The sequence below is a fragment of the Mastomys coucha genome, chromosome X, assembly GCF_008632895.1.
Source record: "Mastomys coucha isolate ucsf_1 chromosome X, UCSF_Mcou_1, whole genome shotgun sequence".
Classification (NCBI taxonomy): Eukaryota; Metazoa; Chordata; class Mammalia; order Rodentia; family Muridae; genus Mastomys; species Mastomys coucha.
The window spans coordinates 112,540,553-112,553,615 of record NC_045030.1 but is presented as its reverse complement, the minus strand read 5'-3'; the positions used below and the strand labels follow the sequence as shown (position 1 = coordinate 112,553,615).

General features: G+C 34.5%; 1 protein-coding gene across 10 annotated transcripts in view; it reads right to left on the bottom strand.

The window, feature by feature from the left end:
• Dach2 (dachshund family transcription factor 2) overlaps window positions 1-13,063 on the bottom strand; it is a 494,899-nt gene that overhangs the window by 110,928 nt on the left and 370,908 nt on the right. For all 10 annotated transcript variants that reach the window (XM_031367250.1, XM_031367240.1, XM_031367195.1 and 7 more), the window contains one exon: window positions 4,238-4,410. In XM_031367250.1, the coding sequence (XP_031223110.1) occupies window positions 4,238-4,410 (173 nt within the window). The remainder of the gene's footprint in view (window positions 1-4,237; window positions 4,411-13,063) is intronic.

The window sequence follows — 13,063 nt, the reverse complement described above, 5'->3', positions numbered from 1 at the left end:
GGATGGGGAAGAAGGAGGGAGAGGGGGAGGGAGAGAAGGAGAGGGAGAGAGGGGGAAGGGGGAGGGAGAAAGGGGCAAGGGAAGGAGGAGATAAAGACAGAGACAGAGCATGTATAAAGTTCAGAGAATTGGTTCTCTTTACAACATGCAGTTCCTGGGCACTGAACTTAGGTTATGAGACTTGGCAGAAAAATAATCTCTCACTGGAAAATCTTATTAGGCCTCTCATGTTGATATTAAATAAACTTACTGTTTATTTTTGAAAGATAACTGATGGTTTTAGACTTTTTAACTATGCCGTGGAATGCAGTTCAAGCCAATAAAAGTTACTGCAATGATAGAAATCTTACTTGTTTTTATTGCTTAATATATTAGCCACACATAACATGTTGTTGTTGAATAATTGAAATGAGACTAATTACAACTGAGGAATCATGGAATTCATCTTGCTTAGTTGATTAAAACTGAAATAACAACATGTAACCAGTAACTACTATTGCAAGCATCTGAGTTACAATAGGGTTATTCAATGTAGTTAAAACTGATTAAAAAATACTAAGTACTATATCTACAGCCAAACAGTGGATGGAGTTTGGAGACTCTTATGGAAGAATAGAGGAAGGATTACAGGGCCCAAAGGAGATAGGAATTCCACAGGAAGACCAGCAGAGTCAACTAACCTGGACACTTGGGGCTCTCAGAGTCTGAATCATTGATCAAAGAACATACACACATAGATTTAGGCCTCCCTGCACATAAGTAGCAGATGTGCAGTTTGGTGTTCATGTGGGTCAGGAACAACTAGAGCAGTGCTATCCTAAAAGCTGTTGCCTGTCTGTGGGATATTTTCTTCCAGCTGGGTTGCCTTGTCTGGTCTCAGTGGGAGAGGAAGTGCCTTGCCTCTCAGAGACTTGAAGTACCAATTTGGGGAGAAACCCAAGGGGCCTCTACCTGCTCAGAAAAGGAGAGGGTGAATGGGGAAAAGATTGTGTGAGAAGATGACAGAGGGGACCGTGAGCAGGATGTAAAGTGAACAACAACAACAATAACAACAACAACAACAGCAATAATAATAATGATAATATTATCCATATAACTGAAAAAATCTATCAAAAACAATGTAGAAATGTATTCTAATATGTCTAAGACCTCAAAAAAAATCTACAACTTTCGCTTTTTGAGGGAGGAAAACAACATTTTAACACTGTGGTGGAAATATTTATATAATTCAAAGAAAATGGTTCAAATCTAAATTTGTCCAGTTATCTTTAATCTTGAGGTCATTCTGTGTTTAAGGCTAGGTATAAATTAAGTTGATAATCAAACTGCCTATTACTTTTTTGATGATTTCCCAAGCTTTTAGTTTGTTCTGTTTTCCTGATACAGTGAAAACAAATGGATAAGTAAACAAATTGGAAAATTTGTTTCTGTTTAGCTTAATGAACATTCAGGAATTTGACATAGAGGTGTTTGCAAAAGTTTTCATATTATTTGGAAGGCTTCAATACAAATGTGTTCTGTTTAAGCCTACTCCTCTAGGGTTAATGCTAATTTTTTTGATTTTATAATTTAGTTATTTTACTTTCAGGGGCATGGAATCAGTCTTGGTGAGAATATTGGTGTGTTATAGAAATTGACTTAAATAAAGATCTGTATTGCAGTAGAACTGGTTTTTTTGGTTTGGTATTGTTTTTGTTCTGCTGCTACTGCTGCTGGTGATGCTGGTGGTGGTGGTGGTGGTGATGGTGAGAGCTGATGTCCAGGCACAGTATCGGATAATGGCTCTGATAAGAGAGCTGGAAAACTGAACTTGTAAATTACCAATAGTAATCTGAGCTTTTTGATTTGTATATACAATTCAACATAATTTGACTAAGCTTGTAGGACATTCATATAAATACACTAAATAGTATATTCATCTGATTCAGTACGCATTCAAACAACCAAAAATACAGTGTAAAATAGGAAAGTAATACATATACTCTTGGAAGACTCAGCCACAATTGTCTGTATCCTATAACTTTTAATGGTCTCTTTTCGAGATTATAAAATAATCATCATTGCTCCCTTCCCTGCCACCCTCCCCAGTCATCCTATATACCCTCATTACTATCAAATTCATAACTTCCTTTCTTATCCATTTTTATTCAACACATAGACATATTCATTTTAAGAAATTTCAAAATTGGAGATAGAAAAAAATTTCTCGTAAAATTGTAAGCACAGAGTTGGCAACAAACAGTATTTTACTTTGGCAAATATTTTATGAATTTTAGTAAAATTAAGCATGTTGCATTTTTGTAACTTGTCCTACTCCCTTATTTCATATATCAAATTTTGATATTTATCTGTGTTTTTAATTGATTCTGTGGAAGAAGTGGAAGAAGGATTGTAGGAGCCAAATGAGTTAAGGACATGACAAGAAGCGAAACCACAGAAGAAGCTGATCAGGGCTCATAGTGGCTCACAGAGATTAAATCAACAGTCAGGAACCTGTGTGGTTTTGTACTAGGTCCTCTACATATATGTTATGGTTATATAGCTTGGTGTATTGGTGGGACTCCTAACAGTGGGGACAGCAGTTGTCTCTGAATGCTTAGCCTGCTTTAAGGAAACTTTTCCTCCTACTGGGTTGCCTTGTCCAGCCTTAATATGAGGAGATGTGCCTAAACTTATTGCAACTTATTATGCCATGTTTGGTTGATAGTGCTTGGAAGCCTGCCCTTTTCTGAAGGAAAACTGAGAGGCAGATTTGGGAGAGAAGAGAGGCAGCAGGGTAGAGGGCCTGGAAGTAGAGGAGGTAGGGAAACTGTCGTCAGGGTATAATATATGAGAAAAGAATAGATTTTAAAAGATAGATTCTATTAGTCAGTAAACAGGAGGTTTGTATGAAATAAGCTAGTGAGATGTTTCCTAATATAAAGTAAATTTGTCATAGTGAAGCAACATTTAATAATTGGAACATTCATTTCTGTATAAAAATATTAAAATTTGTGATTGTATAGTTTTGAAGAAATAATGAGTTTAATTCAGATGTTTTGTAAAACATTGAGCAACATTTATTTAAATATATTCTGTTAACCTAGCAAAAGTTATTCTATGAATATAAATGAAGAAATGTGACCTTGAACTCAGATTCACCTGCTTCTGCCTACCAAATGCTGCAATTAAAGGCACACACTACCACCGCCAAGCTCACAAAGGTGGTATGAACCTGAATGTGGATGCTGGGCCTTCAACCAGGGCCTCTGCACCTCTGGAAGAATTGCAAGTGCTCTAAAACACGGAGCATATTCCATATTTTAAGCAATGATTTTGGACAATTGTTCACACAAATGACTGTAATTCTTAGTTAAATCTGTGTGAAAATATTCACAGGTAGGATATTTTTAAATGAACACTGAGATATATGAGACTGTATAAAAAAGATCACTTTTCCAGTTAAAGTTCACCAACAGTAATGCATTTCCTGATACCAGAAAAAGTCTTCTCCTAGTTTGACAGGCTAGAATGATCGGACACCATATCCTATGGATCTGTCTTCTCTGTCAGTGCTAAGGTTACAGAACTACATGACAATAGCTAGCTTTTCTTGTAGTGTTGGCAGTCTGAACTCAGGCCTTCATTGTTCGGTGATAGTGCTTCAATGGCCCATTTCCTAGCTATGCTCTACTGGTTTTAACAAATATTTTGTTTATATTATCTCTAGTTAGGCAAGTAGAATAGAAAATTAGTGTGATTTTCATTTTATAATTGAAGAAATACATTCCAGAGAGGGGCATATCCTATTTCAGGGTATTTTAATCAATTGGCAGCAAACTAGAACAGGGATCAAAGCCTGTCATAATATAAATACTGTACAGTAAAGAATACCTTACACTTTTCACTTAAATTTCAAAAAGATGCACAATGTTGCCTCATTTCATCCCACAAATGGGAAGGTGTTTTACATTGCAGTCCTCCCTGTGATTAGTTTGGCTGCATATCCTATATACAGTGCACTTGATTTCAAGACACAAGATTTGAGTAAAAGAGAGATCTGTGGCAGTAGAAAGACAACAAACCCGAGCAATAACAAAACCTAGCAGGCCTAGTCAGAAACCAGACTCAAAAACACTGCATAATAAGAGAGTCAATGATCTATGTGTTATTACTGAAGATTTAGTGGTACTTCTGACATTTATCAAAATTTGTATGCAATTAATATCCTTGTCTTCTTCAAAATAGTGATTCCTACCTTTATAACAGAGGCACCAGCTCTGGAGAGTGGACTGTGAATCTGGGCTGCAGCAGCCATGTTGGCAATAGTATTGAGATGATTCATCTGATTCATTGCCATGGCAACTGATGCAGGAGGTAAGCTGACTGGAAGTAGGGGATGAGGCATCATCATAAATGGGAGATCCAGACCTAAAAGAGACAGTGCACATTAAAATATTTACAGAATGGCACTAGGCACAATTGCTAAAACATCCTTGTTCATTATTATAGCATTTTAAAATGGTTTTATTGCTTAATAGTAACATTTTTTTGCCCATCAATACTATCAATAGAATCTTTTGTTATTCACATAGTTTTATTGTTACTTTATCAGATTTAAGTAGGTAAGTTAGTTAGGCAGAATATAAAATGCCTAAGTTTCAAATTATTAAAAAATATATGTCAATAAAAGGAATGCTTATAACCTAAATTTTATATCTTTGTTAATAAAGAATAAGTATCCTGCTAAAGTACTAACCTGCTTTCCATTATAATAGCAAATGTCAATGTTGTTTATATTACCAGGAATTCAATGCTTTTTTTTGCAGGTTGAAATAATTTTCAAGTGTTTTAGACATCTTAAGGAATAACTTTAAACTGTTATCCATTCTACTTGTGATAGTCACAGACATGTCATTAGGTAAAATGCTGCAAACTAAAATAATTGTCTACTTTACTTACTACTTATTAAGTTGTCAGAATTTAGAAGTATCTTTGAAGAGATGAAAGATGAAGTTAGGCTAACCATGTTAAAATTAACATTTTAAAATATATTTTGAATTTTCTTCTATGGTATTTTGGACATTTTTGACAGTGTTAAAAAAAACAATGTTTTTTTTAAGCATATGTTCTAAAACAGCAGTACCTACTTTTTACAATTTACAATGGGCTATAGAAGTAGTATGGACAGCATTCATATTGATCCTATGTACAATAACAAAATGTAGTCTATTTTCCTCTCTGACATACTTTCAGAGTATTTAAGAGTGTTTTCAGTAGACACTGATGTCAAATTTATCAAACATTAATAGAAGAAATACTGTCACTCAACCACATGATATATGTAGCACTTGTCTCCTATTCTGTGAATGTGTATGCTTGACATAAAAATTTAAAATGATTTCCAACTTAGTTAAAGGCTGAAAGGAAGAAATAGTTTTATTGGAGGTGTTCCTTCTGAATTCAATTGTTATGGTTAATTTAAAGCTGTTGAGAAGTACAATGAGAACATACAATAAAACACAATTCCAGAATGTAGACCCTTGCAACATTTAAGTGACCATTGCAGTTTTTTAAGACTTCCTAAGTAATAAATACACCTGCCCTTAATGTTTGTGTGGTAGACAGCTATGAAATGCAGTCATGAAAGTTGCCCAAAGGTTAGAAGAAGCCTAGACATTTAAATAATACATCAAAGTCAAGAAAAGGAATGTTTTGTATTCTTTATGACAATGTATTGAATAAGATATATTAAAGGTCCTTGTCCATATTAGAGCTTTCAACATTTAAGTACATTTTAGAAACAATTTATGACATCAATGTACTAGCTATCCAAGGTTTCTCTTGAGATTATTAAGTTATCACCAGCAAAGAATAATAACATTGACTTCAAATGGTCTGTTCCACTATATTGAATTTAATTTTTGCTCAAAGGAATAGCAAAAATAAGTCTTAATTTTAATTGACAAGTTTTTCTAAACATTTGTATATAAACTACAACAATCTATTGGAAGTTATTGTTTCTGAAATTCCTTTTAAGCATTTAATTATAAATTGATATATAAATATATATGTATAATTATGGGTACAAAGTGACATTATAATGATGTATTGAATGTGGTCAACAAACACACATGTGTTCATCTCAAATATTTATAATTCTGAAGAGTATTGTTCTAAGTGAAATAAACTAAACACACAGAGATCACATGATCTCTTTTATATGTGGAAACACTCAAAGTAGAAATTTCTCATCAGTCATACCCAATTATTTGCATTTTCATGCATTTATATACCTTATTAATCATATATTTCATATGATGGAATAGTAAGTAACATATAATTATTATTAAGATTCACCTTTATCCTAAAAATATTTACCTATATTCCATATAATGAACGTTGATAATCTTAAATGGTTCTCTTCACAAATTCAAAATAATTTTAAACCTTGATTCTTGTTTATGTTCACAATATTTTAGTCAAATATTACAGTGTGTATTAAAAGTTGCTATCAATGTCTTTTTTACTCTCAAAATCTTTAATAAGTTTTAGTTGAATTTCTAGTTCCCTTAATTGTGTAATGATATTTTCTCATTTTCAAATGATATTCAACATCACCCAGACACCATCTGGCCACAACAAGAAATATGCTTACTTAAAATTCAATTGACATGCAAACTAAATGCAAACTACAAATAGAATTTAACAGTCCATTGGCAGTTTTAAAATACAATTCACCAAATATTTCAAATAACCATGAAGGAATTAAGAGTCACACTTTTAGATCCTGATCTGCAATACCTAATTGTCAATCGGCTAAAAGTCTTCAGACTTTAAGCTAATATTTACATTGGGAGCTAGTTTAAAGTGACCCTGACATCAGTTATACATACATGCAAAGCATAGTCAAATATTGAATTACTTAAATTAACCTTTGGCTAAAGCTAGAAACATTAAATTAAAACTCATCAACAGTATAAAACATGATGACAATGTCGTTTATTTAATACACGTGCCAGATATGTATATAGACTTTTAATAACATGATGATAAAGATAAATATGAGTTTAAAATCTAATCTTCAGAATGTGTCTTCTCATTCCTGCTAACCACGAGGACCTAATGCAAGCTATTATTATAATCTTTTCTGCTGTACCTTAGTATTCTAGCAAATAACATTCTTATATGAATGCATGCACTACCTCTTCCTAACCATGAAGGGTACAAACTTCAGTTATACTCCAATTGTCCATCTAAATCTAAAGTCATGTTTGTTGATTTCTATTGAATCTTTTCATTTTTATAGTAATATCAGACAGCATTCCCTTCAATAACAATTCCCAATGTCTTTGGCTCTTCTTCTTAAGCCATTTCAATTACCCATTCACTCCAATTTGTAAGCTTTTAATGATTAATTTCTACACTAGAATAATACATAACTTCCTTGTGTTTGGTCATTGAATTTCTAGTTCTTCAGTCTAGCTCTACAGAACTATTTGTATTCCCATAAAGATTTAACTCACCATAGCATCACCTTACATGGATAACTTTCTCGGGAATTGTATCTCTAACCCAGCATAACACAATAAAACACAAAAAAAATTTTAAAAGTGGAAATCAAATTGTATTAAAGAATTTTTTGCTTCTCCCGGTGGTGAACCTCCTTATTGGATGTCCAATACAGAGTAGTCATCCATGAAACCATATATATGATAGCAACAAAAATAGACTAAGAAGGTTGTGTACACATACATACAATCAAATAGATGAGGGATAGTTCTTTCTCAATTGAAAACATTAAGACTATTTGTATCTTTAGGTTTGTAGAATAGATAAGCAAAAAATTTTGCTATACAGTACCCCAACTCTCCCTGCACAGCTAACTTTTTTATTAGTAACCTAACTTACTGTAGTATATTATTAACAAGCATATCATTACTTATAAAATATTATCCATCAAATTAGTTTGTACTAGAAGTCAAATTTTGAATTAAACCTCCCTAAATATTAAAAGTGCATAATATCTTGGATCTATGATGTTAGTATCATAAATAATGATTTTATTATATCAAAATACACTATGGTTTCCTCTTGAGCTTTCTATTCCACTTAACCTCTGGCAACTACTAAACTTTATTCTCTCTATAGATTTTTTTTTGTTTTTTCTAATGTCATATCATCAAGACTCATGTATTATTTAGTATTTTCAGATGCTTTCTTTTGCACTTACTAATATGCACATAACACTTACTAGACTTGGAATGCTAGGATGGATAAATTTTATTACAATCCAGCCATTGCTCCCCTCCCAGTTCTCACAGTTCCTCATCACATTCCACCTCCTGCCTGTCTCAAAGAGGGGGTTCCACTTCTCCTGCCAGCCTTCCCTACTCTCTGTGCCCTCAAGTCTCTCAAGGGTTAGGCACATCTTCTCCCACAGAGGCCAAACCCAGCAGCCCTCTGCTATACATGTGTCAGAGGCCTTAAACCAGCTTGTGTATTCTACCTGGTTGTTGGCTCAGTGTCTGAGAGATCTCAGGGTCCAGGAAAGTTGAGACTGCTGGTCTTCCTATGGGTCGTTCTCCTCAGCTTCCTCTAGCCTTTCCCTACTTCAACCACAATGGTCCCCAACTTCAGTCCATTGGTTGGGTATAAGTATCTACATCTGTCTCAGTCAGCTGTTTGTTGGGATTCTCTGAGAGCAGCCATGCTAGGCTCCTATCTGTAAGCACACCATAGCATCAGTAAAAGTGTTGGGCCTTGGAGTCTCCCCTTGGATCCCAAGTTGGGCCTGTCACTGGACCGCCTTTCCCTCAGACTCTTGTCCATTTTTGTCCCTGAAGTTCTTTTAAACAGGAACAATTCTGAGTCAGAACTTTTGACTGTGGGATGGCAACCCTACCTCTCCATTTGATGCCCTGTCTTTCTACTGGAGGTGGACTTTATGAGGTCCCTCTCCCCAGTCTTTGACATTTCATCTAATGTGGGACCATGAAAGGCAGCCTGTTTTCTGATAGAGCTACATTTAAATCCTGGAGACCCAGCAGGTGCAGGACTGAAGGTGTTTGCCATGCCCCCAGACACCAGGCTCCTGACACAGTATTCTGTCTGGACTCCACCCCCACAGCTACCTGGAAACATCCAGGAATGCTCCTCTGCACAGTTACCTGGAAACATCCTGGTAGGCCTGGCCCACTTTATAAAAGGGGCTGCTTGCCCCCTCCTCTCTTACTCTCTTACTCTTGCCTCTCTTTCTTGTCCTTTTCTTCCCCCTCTCTCTGCATTCCCTTCCCTTCTATCTCAACGTGGCCATGGCTAGCCTCTACTTCTCTACTCTCCCCTCTCTATATTTCTCTGCCTCTACTACCCTCTTTGCTCCCCTTCTCATACACTCCTCCCTGCAAAAAGTATTTAACCTCAGGCCTGCCCTGAGAAAGTAGGGTAAGATTTCACTTGTCACAACTCTACCATGACAATAAATGCCTTAAAACCATGGACTGTCTCTTCTCACTGGAAGCTGCGGTGCTGGAGCAGTGGAGCAGGTCTTCCACTAAAGAGCTGTGCATCTAATCTCCCACAGAAGGCCTCTCTGCACTCTCAGACATGGCCTCCACCAAGCCAAGCCACTGCTTGAGCAGGCCAAGGACTCTCTTCCCCTTGGAAACCAGCTAGAGCTCTCTTCCTCACCCTTTTTCCTTCAGCCTCCAGCCAGAGCCCACCCACCCACCTGTAGACGCCCTACTTTGTTCTCAGCTTTTCCACAACATCAAGAAGCATCTGCCACCTCCAAGAGCTAGAACCTGTAGTCTCTGGCCTCTGTGCGGCCCGGGGACCCAGAAGTCAACTCAGGCAGTTCACTGGGAACCTCAGACTGAGCTTTCTCCAACCCTGGAGCAGGATCCTGTAGCTTCTCACAGTCTGATGTCCATCCAGCCGCAGCATGGAGTGCATGAAGTCAAACTTACCAGCTCCATGAACATTCCTAGCTCTGTGGCAGACTGGAGGTGGGACACCATTTTAATCCACAATCTAAGGTCCCTCCCTTTAGTCCTGAGAGACTTTTATCTCCCAAGTCTCTGGTACTTTCTAGAGGGTCCCCACACCTTCTACCTTCCAAGGTTTCATATTTCCATTCACCAAACCACCAATCAAACAATGGGGTATAGAGCTAAATGGAGAATTCACAGCAGAGGAATCTTGAATGTCAGAGAAGCACTTATCAAAGAAATGTTCAAAACTGAACTGAGATTCCACATTACACCAGTCAGAATAAGTCATATATTTTTACTATTTTTACTTTAATTGTTCTATAACATTTATTATAATAGTTTTTGACCCATTTACCTATTTAATCACATCCTGTTTGCTTTCAATATTGAGAAATTATAAAGCTATCCTAAGCTGTAATGTGTAGGTCTTTGTGTTGGTTTCACATTAATTAGTACAAATAGGCAAAACTTTACTTGGTTTGTATGATGGGCCAAAATGACTTTGAAAATGGCTGCTGGTTTTAATTTTACTCAGTATCAAAGCATTTTCTTTATGATTGACAATTATATAAGAAGGATATGTTTGAGAGAGTTTTGGATGTTACATTTTGTAATATTTGCATAATGAACTGTCATTTTAATTTACAAATTCCTAATGATATATGCAAAATTGTTGTAAGTTTATTTTTCCATCTATATATTTATTTTATTTGTTGAAGTTTTTGTTCAAGTCTCTATGTTTTAATTACATACACATACACACACACATACACACACACATATATGTATATACATATACATATAAATGTATCTTCTATCAGTTTTTAACAGCATACATATATTTTTGTAAAATAAAACTCCACTCTATGGCATTTCTTTATAGTTCTTAATTATGTGTTCTACAAAGATTTCAATTTTACAAAACTTCAATTTATCAATTATTTTATTTTGTTGTTATATACATTATTATGTATGTATAATATTATTATGTTTATAAACAAATAACAACTTTGTTTCAAATTGAAATAGTATCTTGATATAACTTAGGAAAGCAAAGGATTTTATGTTAATTTTTAATGCTAAAATCTTGCCTTTTTAATCTAAAGACCATATTATGATATCTTTGGTCTGTTTTTCCATATACAAACATGTCACTTTGGGAAAGACAAGTTCATCTTTCCCAATCAATAAAAGTTTTATATTTCCAGATTAATTTTTTATATATCATTGAAGATTCTTTTATTGCTTTCATAGATACTGAGCTATAGTTCCTTTCTATTGTGAAGTTATTTGATTTTTGTCATCTGACCATTGTGGAGCTCAGAGAATATGTTAGGATGTGCCTTCAGTTCTATGTTGTAGAAGAGTTTATAGATACCTGTTGTAAATTCTTAATATTTAATATTCTGTAAATACATCTTGACCTAGTATCATATGTTTTAGAAGACTAATAATTACAAATTATATATTTAATTCATTTAATATATTATGTATACCATTAAAATTATTTAGTCCTTGTTATATAATTGTAAAGCGTATCTTTCAAGAAGTTTTATCTACAATATAAAAAGACATGATAGCTTAGAGTATTGTTCTATTACCTAATTAATATACATGAGTTCAGTATCCTTTTTCTGATATTAGAAAAACATGTCCCTCTTCTTTTTCTTAACCTGCTGAGAGGTTTATGTTATTGATCTCATTAGTGGACCAGCTTTCACTTCTATTATTCATTTAAACTGAAGTTCTGTTTTTAATTTCATCAATTGGTACAAAATTATTTAATGATTCTTTTGAAGTTACTTTGGATTCATTTGATTTATCTTTTTGTAGGACAAAATTCAGGTACAACCTGGTGGTTAGTCTATTTTGGCACAGTGTGTTTCTAATTAAGAAACATGACATACCATACTTCTAAATATTCCCAGAACCCAGAACACTGAAATCTGAAGTAGCATGAGTAGCCTGTAGCATGCCTGCTAATGTATCTGCAACCTCATGTCTCCATTAATGTGATTTTTTTTCTTGGTAGTAAGAGAACTCACTGTCTAATCTGAGGTAATATGCTAACCAATCTGAGTCTATAGGCTTCCACTATAATAAGTAGCTGTTCATATGCAATAGAGCAGACACTGTTTCCTGAACAATGCATTTTATAAGATTCTATTTCTTCAGTATGGATTTTATGGGCCATAATGTGTTTATCTTGGTGATGTCCCCTGTGAATTTAAGAATATGTATTATTATGCTATTGGATAAAGTAATTTAAAATGTCTATTAAATGCTGTTGTTTAATTGTGCTGTTCAGTTCAATTATGCCCATCTTCTAGATGTGTCAATTACTTCTATGTAGGTGATAAAGGATTCAAGACTAGATTGATTAATTTTCTTGAAATTATATCATTTTTTTCTCACATAGTTTAACACTTATCTGGGGCAAGTACTTTAAGCTATGTTATGCCATTTTAAATGAAATTGATAATTTAATTTTGGTTTCTATGAAGTTGACCTTTGGAAATTAATATAGTTACTCCAGCTTTTTTTATGTCTTCTGCATGGTAGTTATTACTTCTTCCCTTCCCCCTTAGGAAGCATATATTTGATTCTACTTTTATCAACCTTTCTTATTATCTTTCTTTTCATAATATTGTTTGTGGCTGCTCTTAGTTTTCCTGCATTTTGCTGAGTTTGTAGAGAATTTGAAGTAAAAGCAAAATAAACCTCATGTTTGATGCTATTAGGATACACGTACCAGTTGCTATCATTTAATTGGCCAATTCAGACCATTTCCTTGAAAAGTGGTTATTAAACTAGTTTAAGTAGCTTCTGCATTTATTTTTACTTGTTGTTCTCATGTTTTCTTAGTCTCTTTTACCCATCTTCCTTCTTTTATTGCCTTCTTAGATTTTAGTGGAAGAATTTATAAACAATTTATAAAAATTTCACTTCTTACATTCCCTGGTCTCTTCTCTCCCTCTTATGTCACTTATAGATAAGTTTATTATTTTTGACTGGCCTAATTTAAATGTAGTGATTTTTGAGAACTTCATATATGAGTTCTGTATTTATAACATTTCCACTCCTCTCTCAAC